The sequence below is a fragment of the Patiria miniata genome, unplaced genomic scaffold (assembly GCF_015706575.1).
Source record: "Patiria miniata isolate m_02_andy unplaced genomic scaffold, ASM1570657v1 HiC_scaffold_6, whole genome shotgun sequence".
Lineage (NCBI taxonomy): Eukaryota > Metazoa > Echinodermata > Asteroidea > Valvatida > Asterinidae > Patiria > Patiria miniata.
Window position 1 is genome coordinate 18032868 of NW_024037073.1, and position 18098 is coordinate 18050965.

Sequence of the window (18098 nt, forward strand, 5' to 3'; positions counted from 1 at the left end):
TTTAACAGTTTTATCCATAACTCCCTAGGCCCTCTGGCTAGGATGCAACCTCAATCCTGCAAAATCCTCCAATTGCCACCAAGACAAAAATTGGATTCAGCCTCAATCCTCCAAAATCATTTGTTATTTTCTTGAATTTAGTCTGTGGAGGGTGACCACTGCCTCAATCCTCCCAAATCCTCTATCAATTACTGCTATGGTTTGAGGCAGTGCGAATGGCGTTTTAGAAGCAGTGCGGATGAAATACGAGAAAAAAACACAGGGCTGATTTATGCATGGCTGAACATAACCAATGCAGGATATGGCCTACTGGCTTGAGGTAATGCATCCTCCACAAAAAAAGCGATACATCTTTGCCATTCAATCCTCAATCCTCTAAAATCACCCAAAATCGGCAGGAGGATTTTGGAGGATTGAGGAGGGTTAGGGTTAAAAAGCCACTTACAAGCCTGCTCATCTCAAGGGGTAATTAATTCATTAGACCCACAACTCTGGGTGTCATCTAACGGCGTCAGGTACAGCCTTTTGTGGGCAGAAACTGAGCCTCGTTCAGGCCTTGCTTTAGACCCCTTGTTTTTGCCAGGGACGGACAATTTTCCTGAAACATTTACAAGCCTGCTGATCAGGGCCCGGTAATCATACACCAACCCGTTGCTCTGGGTGCCACCTTCTGAGGTCAGGTACGGCCTCTGGTAGTCAGGCATGGAACCCTCTTTCAACTCTTTCAACCCCGTGTTTGTTATCTACCCTTACTTTCACAGGAAGCAGAAATTCCCAGAAAGTCTACTGATCAGGGATAATAAGTCCACCAATCTGTACCTCTGGGTGCCACCTTGTGGGGTCAGGTACAGCCTCTTGTAGGCGGTCACCACGGCTTCCTTCACCCCTTGCTCCTTGGACCACACCAGCACCATCATGCGACGGATGCCTTCCACCGCGCTGGTCACCCCAAACTCGTGGGCCCTGACAAAGAACTCGATGGCTTCCAGGACGTCACTGTTGACCTTGGAGCTGAGGAGCTCGCACAGGATGGGCACAGCCGTCTGGATTTGGTTGGCAAAGGTCACGCAGTCCTGACAGGGGTCAAGCAAAAGAAGGGAAAAAATTGTAAGTACTGAATCTTGACATTAATCCTAAACCCTGACAGATGCAGACCAGTGCATCTGGTGTAAAACTCTGTGGGACCTTGCTGCATTGAGCCTTCAACATCGATGCATAAATGGCCAAATCTGAATCAATGAGAGCTTGTCCCACTGAACAATGCCAGAGCTGTACTGTGCTGCAGTTGGTGACCACAGACTCTGAGGCAGTTTGGCATCGAGACTTTTGACCTGATGGATCTTGCTACACTGAGCAGGCTTGTCGGCTTGACAAGTGCTGAATGATGTTACTGCATTTCGCAGGGGGTTTCTAGCCCCAAATACCCTAGGGGTTAGGGATGAAGTAAAAATGCCCAAGTTGCATGCCAACCTGATTGAAATGGATTTATGACTGGATTTGAGTCAATAATCAAATTCCAGCACGCGTTGTACATTAGAAGAACATTATCTTTCACTAAGATAGTTAATTTCCCAAGCAAGTTCCTTTTGAAATTTCTAATTCATCAAGAAATCCCTTCATTTTAAAGATAAAAGTGAATTTCATAATTCATTCATGTAAACTGAGTCACAGTATTGTAAAATCAAAAGAAGGTTTCAAGTAGTTCAAACTACACATTGATGTTAACAAAGTATTTGAAATCCTTTAAAACGATTGACACCAGGTTTCTAATTTCATAAAATTTGGGTCAAAAAGCCACACACAGAAATTTGTTAAGCACAGGAAATATTTGCTAAGCAAAAACCAAATGAAAAAAAAAAGGTTATACTACTTGTGACTGGTTCTCAGCTGGGGCCAATTTCATGGCGCTGCTAAGCACAAACATTTGCTTAGCACAAAAAAAGTCTGGCTTATCAAAGCAGGTTACCAGCCAAAACTCCACGTGATGTATATTGCTCGTGATTAGTATTCAGGTGTTGTTTGCTTAACATGAAAATCACATTTTTGGCTGATAACCTGCTTTTATAAGCCGGACTTTTTTTGTTCTTAGCAGCGCCGTGAAATTGGGCCCTGATTATTGCTCAGCACGGGAATTGATTTAAGTCGTGCTTTCTTCTAGCAGCTCCAGGAATTGGGTCTTTTCGATTAGACAGTAATTTGGGCCCACCTGCAAGTACTTGACCAGGACTTGTTGCTTAGACAGCTCGTTGACCACAGGTCCTGCGGTCTCCGTATCACCCCCTGCTGCACCTGATGATGATGGGGCTGTCTCCCCCGTCAGCTCTCCTACATTGTGAAGATTGAGGGCCTCCTCTGGGTCCGAGTCGACCGGCTCCGAAAGCTTCTCACCTGGAAGTAAATGCAAGAGAGTTTGGCTGTTGGCTCTGTTGTTAAAATTTGAATGTGGAACGTTTTGGCAATACAATCTGTCCTGTGACTTTGGACTTAAAAGATATGGTGCTTCCCTAACAGAGAGCTTCGTGTCTGGTACACACTGTACGCACACACAGGATCACACACATATGGTGCAAAGCACAACATGATTATTACATTCAGAATGAGTTAACCACAAACAAGCCCATTGTGTTCTTGTGTGAGCGCGAGCCATATCTCCCCAATGGCGTTCAAGAGTTCATCATCTCTCTTGCCCATTGTCTGTCTTATGCATACGCAATAAAAAAAAAAACCCTGCTCCTCAAAGACTGTTCTTATCACGCTGAAAGACCTCATGGATTATTACTAGGAGTGTGCATTTACAGGTAGTACGGGAACTGTGGCCTGGTTTTCATTTAGAAAATCCCCCACAAATGATTGAAATTAAATTTTCTTTTTTTCCTTGTCTGAGAAGTTACTGAGTAATTTGCCAAGTTGGTTACGGGTACCCAATCCCATAATCTGGAACCGGTTCCTGACATCAACGGTCGGGTACACGGGTATCCGGTCCAATGCACAGCCCTAATTATTACAGGCAGTTTGTGAAGAATGTGAATAAAAACTGTTAGAAAAACAGTTAGAAAAACAGCAGGGTAAGTTGCTAATATTTAATCAGTCAACCAAATAATTAGATAAATAGACAAATCAATCAGCACAAAGAGCAAAATCAGAAGATGGATTGAGTCTGTATCCTTACCAAGGTAGACAGCTTTGAGGGTAGCAAGGAGTTGGGCCTCAGCATCTTGAGATTCATCATTGTCATCTTCATCTCCATCCAGGGGGCTGAAGAATGTAGCATAATAAGGGTCAAGTGTTGGTTGGGGAAAAAACAATTGGGTGTGTACATACCAAGTCAGATGAGAGAGACAAGCAGTAAATACAGATTAGGTACAAATTCAAGAGACCATTAAAGGGAATGTACATGTGCTTTTGATGAAATTTTTTGAAAATAAATGGATTTGGAGGATTAGTATGTTATAGCAAATATTGTTAAACTGACTTGTTTCACGTTTTGGGTTCGTAGATGCTGGAAAACCAAGAAAACCAATCATGTTCTTGTAGTCTGGTTTCCTGACCCCAAGATGAAACAGAGCAATTTACAGTCTTTGGGGAATTGTAAGGTCAGGGAATCAGTCTAGCGGGCTTGTACTCCTTCACAGTGTGTAATCAATTGCAAAGAAAATGAGGAATGAGTAAATATGAAAATGTAGGAGCAGTTTTTGAAAAAAGTCAGTTTTCTCCAACGCTGGTCGGCCGACCAGCGTTGGAAAAATACACTTTTTCTTGAAAATGTCAGCACACCAGGAGCCACGATTTTACAGGATGCTTTAGAATGCCATTCCCTAACAATCCAGTAAGGTATTTGGTGATAATTTGATCATTTCGTTTTTTGATGTTTGCAAATGTTGCATCTTCCCTTTAAGCTCAACAGATCCACCCATTTATCAATAAACAACCACCCGACAGTGAGTTCCTGCTATCATTGCAGGAATGTGATCCCGCACCGGTAGTTGTGCCTATGCAACATTACAGGGGTCAGAAACAAACAAGGAAAACACAAATTCCCCAGCTAGTGATCATGGCCTAGCGGTTAAGAGCACCGGACTCATGTTCTTGTGTTTCAGAGGCAACAGTGGCGTGGGTTCGAGCCCAGGCGCAAAAACTTGTGCCCTTAAGCAAGGCACTTTACCATTCTTGCTTCGTCCTTCGGATGGGACGCAAAGCCGTAGGTCCCGCGTGTTGTATAAGGCCTAACGCATGTAAAAGAACCCAGTAACGCTTATCGCTAAGAGAAGGGGTTCGCCCCGGTGTTTCTGGCAGGAAGGATGTGTATACATCAAGTTGGTGTGATGTTTCCCCCGGGATGCTTTGCCGACCATATGATACAGATACAGATACAGATGCAGTGATCTACCATGAAGGTGTCCTTACCTAAAGACAGGAGGTGTTGCGGTGAGGAGCTGGCAGTCTGGCCAGCAATCCCTGGCAGCCTGGAGCAGACGTAGGGCCTGGCGATGCTGGGATTTATCCAGGAGCTCTCGCAGGCTCGTCACAACACTGAGTGAATAGCAAAACTTTCGTTGAAAGCCACTTTGGCGCATAATTTTAGACTTCATGTGAAATATTAGCTCAAATGTGACCGGCTCCACAAAAAAAGGGTATTAAATCGCGCTGTGCATTATCCTGTAATGGCCTGCTCAATGTTGAGAGGGTGAAAATCTTGTCAAAATATGATTTTCATTTTTTGTCATGAATGACATCTTCAATACCCACAGTTTCAGATTTCATTCACAGAAATGTTGATTTTGATGAATAAAGTGGAACAAAAGACCATTTTGTGTGCATCGTTCTGTTGTTCTACAACAAAGCCAGCTATTTCAAAGCCTGTTTTCTCAGTTATACAATTCGAACTCCCAGGAAGTAATTAATATGCAAGTACATCATAGCTCCAGAATGGGAGGGACTATGGAGCTCTATTATATATCAAATGAAAGCATAAATTGTGGGCTTTCCAACCATGTATATAACTCAATTTCAATTTTGTGGAGCCGGGTACAAATGTCTTCTTCAAAATCGGTCAAACATCAGTCATTCCACCACCTGTTCTTTTATATTAATAATAATTTTAATAAACTCGCTGTCAATTTTCAAAGAAGCACAGGTACTAGGAAATCCAGATCAGTGGTCAGTGTAGCCTGGTGCTTGTTTAACTTGATCAGTGTACTTTGAAAATTGAATATTTGATCAATACTAAGCAGGAATAATTGAATACTAAATTATTCCAAAAATGCATAGCCTAGCCCTACTATCTTCCCACATACCTCTCCACGGATGCATCTTCAGGTATCTCCACCCGGCTGGCCTCCTCCTCCTCCTCATTCTCTCCCGCCTCCTCCAGGTACTCCTTGACGGCGGTTACTAACTCCGGCTCCATGGCCTGCCACATCTCCTCAGTCTTGCCATGGACATCTGATGCCACAAATCAAAATGAACAATCAATTGTGAGTCTTTAAAAGTATAGTCCATCATCAAGAAGGGTGCTGAACAACTAACCTGATGAAGTCTCAGCTCAGCTTCAGCTGTATATTTCGAGAAAAACAACATTCTAGGATCTCGATTTCAAATCAAAAGTTGCTGAATCACGTTTTAAATTGGGCCTGAATTCAGCGTCCGAGACACGTTCAACTTCTCACGTTCTCACTGAGCTGATTGCAGCTACGCGAATGTCGCGCACTGATCCGACGAATTATAGCAACCACACGCGCGTGTGCGTCGTGTCAACGCTTGAGGGCGCTTCGCCGAATAACAAAATGAACTAATAATTTGAATTTCCAACGGTGCTTCTTAAGAAGCACCGTTGGAAAGGCCTTTCTTTTGTTGATTTCTTCAAAATGACTGTTGACAGCTTGCCAGAAAGATAATTTCACAGGGAGTTTAGTCCCCTTACTATCTTTCAACCAAGTATGTTTTTCAACAATAATTGCGCCAGTTACTTTTTGGATAGCTGCAAATGATGGACTATACCTTTAAGTATTGACACCAAATGCAAAACTCAATCACCCTGTGTTATTATTGGGTCAGGATACTGCAGCTGGTGAATTTGTCAAACACTGCAAAACTTGGGCTGGGAGAGCTAACCGATTCAGGGTGCCGGTGTGATGTAATAGAAAGGCTGAGACTGACCTCCTGATATGTCTTGAGGTTCATCCGGTGTCATCGCTTTCAGTTTTTCTTTCTCCTTTTCTAAGGTGGTGACCAGCTCGTCCACTGGCAGCTGTAATGAGAGAGATATTAACCTGTCACATGTAACAATCTTTGCCACAGATCTTAATGTTTATATAACCGACATACAGATCCTTGTCATTTGATTGGTGAAACTCACATCATGTGACATTCGTTATTGCTCCCATTCACGCCGCGGCTCAAAAAGTACTATCCACTCATGGGGAATGGGAAATACTATTAAACAGTTCGGATCATTCTTGTTCCACGACGCGGTACTTGTGTGCAAATGCATACTTGTGTGCACGTTCGGCTAGCGCGTATTGTTCCAAAGAACCAGTGCTACAGCGTTGGGTTCAAACATTTTGTGAAGAGGTGGTTTGGAAGAGAGAAATACATTTTTCTCCAGTTTTGTATTGAAATAAAGTTCAAATATATCAAATGACAAGGATCTATATGTCAGTTATATAAAACAAATATTAAGGGGCTTTAAATTGTGAAATGGGAGGAATATTATCGCTCGGTAAAATCTTGGCTTTTCCAGAACACTCGACTTTGCCTCGTGAAATGGAAAAGTCCAGATTTTACTTTGCTATAATATTCCTCCCATTTCACTCTGAGCCACTCAATTTTTGTATACTAAATCGACTCGTGTGCCATGGTACATCGATTCCAACCCGACGGGGAACATGGTACTTGTGTTCTTGGGCAAGACACTTTACTACAATTACCTCTCTAAATATCAGGGGTGTGAGTGACCACTAATAAAAATAGCTGAAAACAGCTGAAAAAGGTGTAAAAAAGCTGAACTTTGGAAATCTCCTATACTTTTGTACACAGCAAGTGAGGGGAAAAAGCTGAAATCCAAAACAATTAAAAAGAGCTGAAATCAGCTTTAAAGCTGAGATTTCACACCCCTGTCTCTTCATCCAGTAGTATAAATTGGTACCTTTGAAGGTAGAACCAGATTTTGCTGATCTCAAACTGCTGCAGAATAAAATGGTCTCACGGCCTGATTGAATGGGAGTAATAATTGTGGAAGCACTTTGAGCCGCTTGGTATAAAGCGCTATATGAGCTCCACGTTACTATTATTATTAAGATAAATGTATACCTTTGCAGCGAACGGGTTGCTTGTCAGGAACTCCGACAGCAGCTGCACAGCGTTCTTGCGGACGATGCTGGACTTGTCTTGAAGACGACCCAGCACCAGCGACATGACGCTGCGCTGCCTGGGCAGCGGGATGGCCTTCTCCCTGCAGAGGTGCAGCCAGACCTGCAGGACGCGGCTGCGACTGAAGGCGTTGATGTCATGGATGTGATCCTGCATGTGTAGGGTGGGGGGGGGGGGGGGGGGGAGAAATCATGAAACTACCTCAATGTACTGAACATGTTATTAGACAATAATAATTGTGCTATAGCGCTTTCCATCGTATCAACAATCTCAAAGCGCTTTACAATTATTACCCCGGCACAAACACCCAAGGGCACAAACACCATGTTCCTGGCCGGGCTCGAACCCATGCACCTTCGTACATGAGTCAAATACCGTAACCACTGGACCATGGCATTCTACACTGGCATTGATGAACAGAAACTGATACTGGTATTGATGAAACTGACACTGGTATTGATGAACAGAAACTGAGATGAAGCTTTCAAATGCTACATTTTTTTCAAACAGCTGTGATGCTCTTGCAGTGTCAGCATTGTAGTGAGTAACCATTACAGAGAAACGGTTAGTCAAGTAAGAATTACACAAAATTAGTTTGGAACAAGAGAGAACAACAACCAGGCATGCAACTTTTATGCAACAGTATTTTTCAATTTGTAATGACATCAATGCATGCCTGAACAACACTGCTTGTTAATAATTGCTAGTTGAGAACATACAAAATGGTAACCCTTCTGCCAAAGACTGCACAAGGAAAAGTAGGGCTGCTGATTTTGCTTTCAAGAAACCATATATTCCATTCCATTTGAACAATAAACTGTGTGAGAAAATCTGTTTCCCGGTCATCACATGTGTAATGCAGTGGATGTCAATTTCAAATGACTGAACAATGTTTTCTGTTGTACAGCTTCAATACAGACATTAAAACAGCAAAGTAACGAGCAGAACATGAAGCTTTTAATTTTTTTAATGTTTTCTACCTCTTTTTGTGCACACACCGTAGGGTTTTTCCAAATAGCTTAATTTCTTTTCAAAAGAGGAAATCCATTATTTCCTTTCCATACTTATGCTTAAAAAATGGAAAATCAGTGGCCCAAGCAAAATTTAGCTCATGATGGGAAAAATGCTGCTGAAAATGCCTAAATCTAACATTTATTCTGTTTTGGGTTTTTTTTTTTTACTTCCGGGTTAATCGTATTGAGCCCATGGGTAGATCCACATATACCTCTAGCTTGTCCAGGAGCTGATCCCTGGTGTTCTTGGCTTTCTTGTCCAGTCCGTCCTTGCTCAACACCTGAATGATGATCTCACCCAGGACCCCCAAGACTCCATTACGCATAGTGTAGGACTGGTGAGAAAAACACACAGGAAACATCATTCAATCGTCTATAAAACATTGAACAAAGAAATTGACTACAGAGGGATTTGAACCTGCGACCTCCGGAATACCATACCGGTGCTCTACCAACTCAGCTACAGGGTGAGTCAAAAAAAGCGGAACCCAAACCCCCAACAATGTATTTCATATTTAAAAAAATATGTAGCACCAAAAATAATAATGACTGGAAAGCCAATTTCAAAAGCTACTTTTCGATGAAAACATACTGAAATTGCTCAATCCGTTCAAAGAATACCACCATTTAAATGCAATGACCCTAAAACCTGTCTCGTCCAAAAAAATCAATTTATTGTGTGTTTTGACTGTTTGGAACAACAAAGAAAATGACACTAAATACTTGTTTCAACAACTGTCACCAACTTTAGCACACAATATTTTGATTATAAACAACCCTGGTTAGACAAACAGTATGATTTATAAAATCTACTTTTTCATAAGACAGGCCTTCAAAAGGACTTTGTTGAATATTGTTAACGTTTAAACTAAGATTTCATCGCTGGTGATGTTTGAAGACAATTGTGAACGATGATTGTTGAAATCGCATTTTTTGGACGAGACAGGTTTTAGGGTCATTGTGTTTAAATGGGGATATTTTTTTTAAGGGATTGACCAACATCAGTAATTTTTTTCATCCAAAAGTAGCTTATGAAATTGGCTTTCCAGTCATTATTATTTTTGGTGCTACATATTTTTTAAATATGAAATATAATTTTTGGGGTATGGGTTCCGCTTTCTTTACTCACCCTGTTAGCCCAATGTTGGCCCTTCCCAAGTTTGCCAATGTCTTTGTTCAAGGGTGCTAGTTTTAGGTTTCCTGGGCTTCTGAGTCTTTACTGCCTAGGATCCTTTGGTTTCATTACTGGAAAGACAACTCTGGATATGATTTCGTTGATTATACCTCTCCATCTAGATGGCAGAGTAGCAGGCTGATGCTAGGCAGCATGAACCCAGGAATCTTCTCAGCCAGCTCCACGAGGAAAGCTGCGTAGGACCGGGTGCCGCTGTTATCCCTGGCTAGATCCCGTGGGTCTAGGCTGCCTATCTCTCTGCAAGATCACAGTATACGAGCTGATTATAAATAACTGAGCACAGTAATTAAGTGTTCTTTGGTAAAATTAGGTTTAAAGGTATAGTCCATCACTTGTAAGTTGTGCATTTTGTTCGTTTGAATCAACAAAAGTGCTCAAAATCTAAAGAAGGGTGCTGAACAACTAACCTGATGGAGTTTCAGCTCAGCTTCAGCTGTATATTTCGAGAAAAACAACATTCTATGATCTCGACTTCAAATCAAAAGTTGCTGAATCATGTTTTGAATTGGGCCTGAATGTCAGCATCCGAGACATGTTCTCACTAGCCGATTGCAGCTATGCGATGTCGCGCACTGATCCGACGAATTATAGCAACCACGCGCGTGTGTGCGCCGTGTCAACGCTTGCGCGCGCTTCGCCGAATAAAAAAACCCGAACTACTAACGGAAATTTCCAATGGTGCTTCTTAAGACGCACCGTTGGAAAGGCCTTCTTGTTTTGATTTCTTCAAAATGACAGCTTGCTAGAAAGAATAATTTCACAGGGAGTTTAGTCCTTTTACTACTTTCAACCAAATTTGTTTTTCAACAATAATCACGCCAGTTACTTTTTTGATAGCTACAAATGATGGACTCTGGCTTTAACAGCCAAGACGTCATATAATTATATGACGCCTGTGACTGGTTTGCTTATCCCACATTATGTAGGTTATTGTTATTCATTGATTATGTCAGTGTTTCCCCTGGCTAATGAACTGAGCGAGGTGGTAACAATTCAAGTTGATGATTGAAACGAAATTTACAGTCTGCAAACTGAAAAGAATGCAGCACTCACAAAAATGCGCGATGATTCCAAAAACATATCGAAATTGTGAGTTCTTGATACATGGAGGTAAAGGAAAACGCTTATATATTACACAAAATGAACATTTTTCAATTGATATTTCCTTTTTTGCCAATCTTCACAGCGAGGTGGTGATATTGGCAAAAATTGAGCAAGGTGGTCACTGAAAGTACCAAGGTGGGCCACCTCACGTTTGAATGGGCAGGGGAAACACTGGATTATGTAACTCGTTTACATAATCATTGGAGCATACTTTTAGGTTGTTGGGTGAGACTCATTTGATAAAAGTAACATATATGTCTTTTTTTTAATTCAAAGAAAATTTTGTTGGTGGTTTGCTTCCTCTTCCAAGAACAGCTCGAAAAATCAAAAATCATGTCTTTGTTTCATTTTCTTCCCAATTTAATTTACAAGTTGAACAAAGAAATTGACTGTAGCAGAGTTTTGAACCTGTGACCTCCAGATTGCCGTTCCGGTGCTCTACTAACTGAGCTACAGCTCGATATCAGTGGTTTGCCCATTTTGTCAATGCCTTTGTGGCTTACTTGACAATTTAGTTTACCTCATGATTTCGCTGACGATGTTCTTGGCTCCAAACTGAGTGACGATGGTGTGCACCCCCTGGGCCATGGGACTGACCAGATGCTCAAAATGCTGTAGGAGCTGGATGATCTTCAAACTGGCTCCTACAAGAAAAAAAAAACAGAAGAAATGGAATATGCAACTTATGAAAAGTTTCAAGTTTATAAAGTGTGATAACAGTGCAGTTTTGATTTTGTGGGAATATGAAGCTTTGGATAATAGATGAGGTTTCAGTGTGAAAATGTAAATCATCTTTGAAAATAATCAATGCTTTAAAGAAACCGTCAACAACACCATAAAGTAACACCCATGTACATACCAGTAAAAACTAGCAATCGGAGAAAACGGCATCTAAAGTTGAACGCCTTCTAAAACAAGACTTTGCCTCAAAACGGCAGAGTATTTTCAGTTGGGTTTCTCGTTGTGGACACTTGATGAATTGAATGTATTAAATCTGCTGTTTTTCATCCGTTTGTGTATTAAATCAACAAGAAATAAGAGAAAAAAGGTGAGTGTTCGTTCTTGAAACCGAAAAAGCTGCGAAATTGTAAATTTTCGTTTTCACGAAGTAACACTCTTCAATGTATACAACACGAGGAAAGTGCAACTTCAGGTCAGCGCGCGCTCTCATACAAGGAGAGTGTTTCTTTGTGAAAACGTTTTTGTGCTCATATTTGAGCAGAGTGCGCGCCATGCATTGCAATGGTAAATGGAACTTGAGTGTTACTTTGTGAAAACGAAAATTGTCACTTTTGCGCTAAAGTTGCCATGAATAATGAGCGTAATTATTAAAGTAAAGCTCTTGAAGCTTTGAAACTTCGTGCAATGGTAGGCCTTGATGAATATTGTTCAAAAATGTAAAAAAAACGTGGAGTGTTACTTCGTGGTGTCTGTGATGAAACGATCAAATGATTTTTGTATAAAGAAAAACTACCTTCAAGTTGGCGTTTTTATGCTGAAAACCTTCCTGAATTGCCTTAAAATGCTCTACTTTACAAGGGTCTCTAGTTGAAATTAAGTGGGCTTCCGTAATAGAAGTGATAGCATGCCCAGATTGGTCAATCGGCAATAAACCTGAAACTTGCGTCTTACCCAGTGTGTGGTTGTATCTCTTGATCAGGAGGCCCAGCAGACTGAACAATGCCTCTTTTGTCCCTGCACTTCGCCCAATGGATGGGTTCTCCAACAGCTTGTAGCAACAGCAACTCACAAGGCTGAGTAGTGACAAATAGCGTAGACAGTGACAACAGGCATGAATTAAAGTAGTCAAAATCAAACTATTAACTTTCAATGCAGTTTTGCAAGGAATCTTACCAATTAATACCTAATTAAACACCGCCATAAACCAATGTCATTTTCTTTTTACTCCCAAATTGAGACACCATTTTTGTAATATTCATACAAATAGTAAAGTAAAAATTTCTGTCTTGAGCCAATACAGTCCATCAGGAAGGCGATCATCTCCAGTTTCGGTGACATGAAATGACTAAGAATACTTCTATTCCCCCTGGCTGGGATGTCAGTTCATTGCAGCTAATGCCGGTATCCATTTATACCGTACTCCTGGGTGGAGCGAGGCAAGGAGGGGGTCAAGTGGCTTGCCCAAGGACACGTAAGTGGCCAACAGATGGATTCGAACCCCTGACCCTCTGATCACGAGTCATGTACCCACAACATTAGGCCACACTCACCCATTGCAAATACTGCTATACTACTGTCAGATTTGGGCAGATCTGTAATTGAAGTCTTTATTGAGGAGGACATTAACAACTCACTTGACAAATTCTTCCTCAACGATGGGCGGGTCCCAAAGCCTCCAGACCTCTAGCTGTAGGAGGTGCAGGATGCCTTGCAGGAAGCGTTCCTTCTCTTCGTCCCAGTCCCAGCCGGCTGTCAGCTTCTTGCTCTTGGCCCGACCCTGGCCAAGTCACAAGAAACAAGGTTTTTAAAAAACAAATTAGGGAGTGTTCGGCAGCTTAGGGTTTTTTGGGATTTTTTTGAGGGAAACACTTGGGAATGGATACAACTTTCAAAATATTTATTTATAAAAAATATATTCATAACGGATATTTATATAATATTGGATGGCTTTGAAGGGATACAAGAATATATTGCATGAGCTATAAAAATATTGCACCAGTCAAAAATATTGTTATAGCGAGAGCAATTACATTCGTGTATCCCCCGAAAAAAGGGAACCAATATTATTATTATCATATATTAGGCTGACTTGATAAATTTCAGGACACTGTCTTTATTTCTCAAATTTCGTTGAATTATTCTTTGATTTGGGATTTTTTTGAGGGAAACACTTGAGAATGGATACAACTTTCAAAATATTTATTTATAAAAAATATATTCATAACGGATATTTATATAATATTGGATGGCTTTGAAGGGATACACGAATATATTGCATGAGCTATAAAAATATTGCACCAGTCAAAAATATTGTTATAGCGAGAGCAATTACAATCGTGTATCCCCCGAAAAAAGGGAACCAATATTATTATTATCATATATTAGGCTGACTTGATCAATTTCAGGACACTGTCTTTATTTCTCAAATTTCGTTGAATTACTCTTTGCTTACCGAAGCAAATTTCACGGTGCTCGAAACTGCCATTGTGGTTATTGACAACAGTGCCCATATACCCTGCTGCGCGCTGCGGCTGCATGCAGGCGCGACAGTACTGCGCGCTTGCGACACTTTTTTGACTAGTTGACAACGGCAATTGTTTACGCTCTAGGTTGTGCGGGAACCATTAAAAATATCAAAAATAATATTGCAGTCATCCAGGTACTTTTTACGAAAGCATACAATACGCTTTCTTTACCACTGGAAGCAAGTCTCGAAGCACTTCGCTCGTACCCCCGCCCTGCAAACAGGATGCTGGGATACTCTGATGAATTCAAGCTCTGATTGGTTGGATTTTGCGTGACCAGTGACCTGCGCGTCATCAAAGTCATGACTCTGCAAGGTTTGAAACGGCCATTAAGACTGATTCATTACTCTTTTATTCCAGTTCAGAGATGTTTTTTTCTCGTTGAAAAGCGTAATAATCATAATGTAGGAAATTCTGTAAAACTTATCTGTGTTGTAAATTTACAATTCCCGTCACTCGCTCAGACTCCGTTTAGAATCACGAACAGTCGGATTGCATTATGCGACGCTCAAAATTTTGTCCACATGGTCCGCAATGAAACAGAAATCACATCCGGTATGGAATGTGCGCAATTCTATGGGAAGTTTTCGGATAGCATTTGCGCACATTGTCTAACACTTGAACAGCACACTTGAACAGCTGCAGCCAGATGCTTTATACATAGGTCATAGGCCACTTCCTTCACAAGATTCTGTGAAGCTCATCAGAGTATCCCAGCATCCTGTTTGCAGGGCGGGGGGTACGAGCGAATCGAAGCACATACATGTTGGATATTAAACACTGCTGTGATTGGTCAAAACAAAGTGGGCGGGGCTTAACAGATCAGTCCTTACCCTTCCTCCCTTGACGGTGGTATCGATGGAAGGCTTGCAGGCCTCGGCTTCAAACGCCTCGGCCGTCTGACACAGCAAGTAGCACAGCATCTTGAGGGTGTTCAGGTGCCGCTGGGTGTCGTTGTGGACCTCGGGCTGGTCCAGGGTGGAGGAGAGATTTGCTGTTAGCTGCTGCTGAGCTGATGGGAGACAGACGAGAATCATTGAACAGATGGTGAAAATATGAACGGTGGAATTTGGACATAGAGTCTTGTAGGACGGGCTCTCACACAAAGTTTGCTAGGCTGTTGGGCCTACACAGTTACGAAAGGGAGTCATGTTAATTTACCAAAAAGGAAGTGAAGTTACCTTTAAGGAGGAGTTCCCACGCCTCTTCTCTTGTTTCTTGTTCAACTTCATTGAAGTGCCTGCAACACGGAACCAGAAACAACACATGAACGTTATCATCAGCAAACACATTTCAGATTATGTGGATAGTGACAAGTTGATGTACATTTTTTTTTTATAAAGATTGATCTTCCAAACTCTCGGTCCTTCTTCAGTGAAATGTAGCCCATCTGCTACTTCTGGAGTGTCATGGCCTAGCGGTTAAGAGCACCGGACTCATGCTCTGGTGTTTCAGAGGCCACAGTGGCGTGGGTTCGAGCCCGGGCCAGGACACTTGTGCCCTTAAGCAAGGCACTTAACCATTATTGCTTCGTCCTTCGAATGGGACGTTAAGCCGGAGGTCCCGTGTGTTATATAAGGCCGAACGCACGTAAAAGAACCCAGTAACACTTATCGCTAAGAGAAGGGGGTTTGCCCCGGTGTTTCTGGCCTCCTAGTTATACTCCCTCGTGGAAGTCCTTAGGAGAACCAACCAAGTACCAAGTACTTAGTCAGAGGATCTAGCCACACTACGAACATCTGATATATTGCATGTCAATTTTATGCGACCCTACGCGCCAGCCAATCGGAGCTGCTTTGAAAAGTTGTGATGTCATTCACAGCAGAAATTTGGCTAAAGCTGTTGATTGGTCGATAGCCGCCATTTAATTTTTGTCATACATCGGGTTACCGAAGACCGATAGAATCTTGTAGTCAAGACGCAGTGTTGTTTTACACAATCTTCTTAGATATCATAGACGCTTGCCATTCAAGCAGATTCTATAGACTATCCGTTACAACGAGCCATCGGTACAACGAGCCATCAAAACGGCAGTCTCAGATGGTTCAGTAAAAGGTTAAAAGCTTCCTAATTAACCGGTGACATTTCCATGTTCTACCTGAGCAAGCTGTAGAAGCCGTCAAAGTGATCCAGGATCATGGAGGGGCCTTCGGTCCGCAGCGCCGTCTTGCAGCCAAACACCCTGTCTGGCACCTGCCTGGCCGGGGAGACTTCCTCCACGACATACTGGTTGGTTCCGCTGCTCTGCAGCAGGTCCTTCTGGTGAAGCGGCAGAACAAACTCAAAACTCATTGTGACTGGGTAGCTGTTGGCAGCAAGTAAAATTGAAAATTAAAATTGGTTCTTATTCCTTTCTCGATCTATTTTTAAATATATTTTCTTTTTTTGTGCTAACTTTTTCGCACTGCACTATAGATAGGGGCGGAGTGACGTCAGTTTTCATCAGTTTCTATGTGTTACCATTCAGTACTCGAACAGTTTTCTTTGTTTACTATGTGTTACTATTCAGCACTCCAAACTCGAGAACCATTGAGTTTCTTGAACAAAGGTCTGGGAGCTAAACATTGCTAATCTATTGTTGGGGCCTATCGTGAGGTTTAAATTCCTACAGTTATTGAAGCGCTTCAGAAGATCAATAATGCTCAATCTATAGTATTTACAACTGGGGCGCTAGAAGTTAGAACTCCTTTTTTGACATTTGGGAAGTTGGTCTGTTGTACAAGCATCCCACCACAGAAGCATTCTTTTTTTTTAATTTCCCAAAAATCAAAATAGACCCCTGGGTCCCCTATATATTTGGTCTTTACCATGGAGCTATAGCTCCATGGTCTTACTTTTAACATTTTTCTTTCGAATGTTAGGCCTACCAACATGACCAATATTCGGAGTAATTGCAGAATACCCCGCCACTCGGAAATACACCCCTAAATTCTCTGGCTACGAGGTTAGAATCACTGGAAAAGAAACAGTTCAAGTCCATGCCAGCTACGCGGATACTGAGCATGCTGAGTGGGGGTCCATTATTTGAGAACGAAGCAACACAAAAGGAATGGGAGTTGCTGAAAAAAATTCTACGTCCAAACCAACCACCCTGTTGGCGGCTACAAGGCTACGGAGTGGGAGTCCCCTTGAATATGCTTGAGAACGAAGCAACACAAAAGGAATGGGAGTTGCTGAAAAAATTCTAAGTCCAAACCAACCACCCTGTTGGCGGCTACGCAGTTACGAAGTGGGAGTGCAATGGAGCATGACGCATAGTACATACAAGTAGCGCTGAGAATGTTTATTGAGGTCAACCAACCGTGACCTCGTAGCCGGCTACGAGGTGGATAGATCGAGTGGCGGGGTATTCTGCAATTGGGCCCAATATTCTTACTTTTCATAACTTTGGCCGGTTTTTGTTTGATAAATTTTAGATTTAATTTTGTTTTTTTTTAACATGTGTGATTCATAATAAATGTAGTCTGGATGGGTGGCCATCGTTACGACAGCCGGCGTAACGCAATTTGATTTTCAAATGTACTTTTGTGTTTTGTTTTTGGACTTTTGGTGTTTTTTTTTTGTTTGTCAAGTCAAGCATGTGGGGATGATTTGTCAAGAACCAGGCGATAAATAAAAGGACATGCAGTCACAACAGCAGTTGAACCCCAAGTTTAGTCAAGAGAGTTTTTTTTATGTATGTTGATGAACGGTACTTGGGGGCGAACTGATAATGTTATTGGGGCGACTTGACAATATGCGGTCGATAACGTAACGAACGAGATGTTAATTTGGTATAAAAATCATTTCACAACACAATTCGACGTTATTTTTGCGGACAAGCTTCATTCGCCTTATTTTCTGGACGTAAACAAATAAAATCCTTACCGACGATAAATGAATCTTGTAAAAAATACCACTTTTTGATGTACACAATTTGGTCAACCCGCCAACATTAAAATGGCCGCTCTTTTTCAGCCTCGATTTCGATGACCAATAAAACGCGATCTTGATTTTTGAAAACTATCGTTTCTCAAAAATTTTCCCTCAGAACTTGTCATTAACAACTCATTATTTAAAAGTTCATTGTAAAATTATTCTACTAATTATTTTAAATAATGTATAGGCCCTACTATATTTTTTACATTTAATTTCAATATTTATCGTCAAAATGTTTGAAATTTATTTTCACCTCGTACCAAAGTATTCAAATCCATTGCATAATTTCTGAAT

At 41.5% G+C, this 18098-nt stretch overlaps 1 protein-coding gene across 1 annotated transcript in view; it reads right to left on the reverse strand.

The window, feature by feature from the left end:
* LOC119742690 (condensin complex subunit 1-like) overlaps window positions 1-17874 on the reverse strand; it is a 53768-nt gene extending 35894 nt beyond the window's left edge. The window contains exons 1-16 of the mRNA XM_038218853.1: window positions 17754-17874; window positions 15985-16191; window positions 15068-15126; window positions 14720-14898; window positions 12996-13138; window positions 12313-12434; window positions 11201-11324; window positions 9666-9813; window positions 8594-8716; window positions 7309-7518; window positions 6157-6247; window positions 5295-5442; window positions 4405-4530; window positions 3170-3255; window positions 2207-2388; window positions 820-1073 (exon numbers count right to left, since the gene is read on the reverse strand). Of these exons, the coding sequence (XP_038074781.1) occupies window positions 820-1073; window positions 2207-2388; window positions 3170-3255; window positions 4405-4530; window positions 5295-5442; window positions 6157-6247; window positions 7309-7518; window positions 8594-8716; window positions 9666-9813; window positions 11201-11324; window positions 12313-12434; window positions 12996-13138; window positions 14720-14898; window positions 15068-15126; window positions 15985-16178 (2189 nt within the window). The 5' untranslated portion in view covers window positions 16179-16191; window positions 17754-17874. The remainder of the gene's footprint in view (window positions 1-819; window positions 1074-2206; window positions 2389-3169; window positions 3256-4404; window positions 4531-5294; window positions 5443-6156; window positions 6248-7308; window positions 7519-8593; window positions 8717-9665; window positions 9814-11200; window positions 11325-12312; window positions 12435-12995; window positions 13139-14719; window positions 14899-15067; window positions 15127-15984; window positions 16192-17753) is intronic.
* Between the last annotated feature and the right edge of the window lie 224 nt (window positions 17875-18098).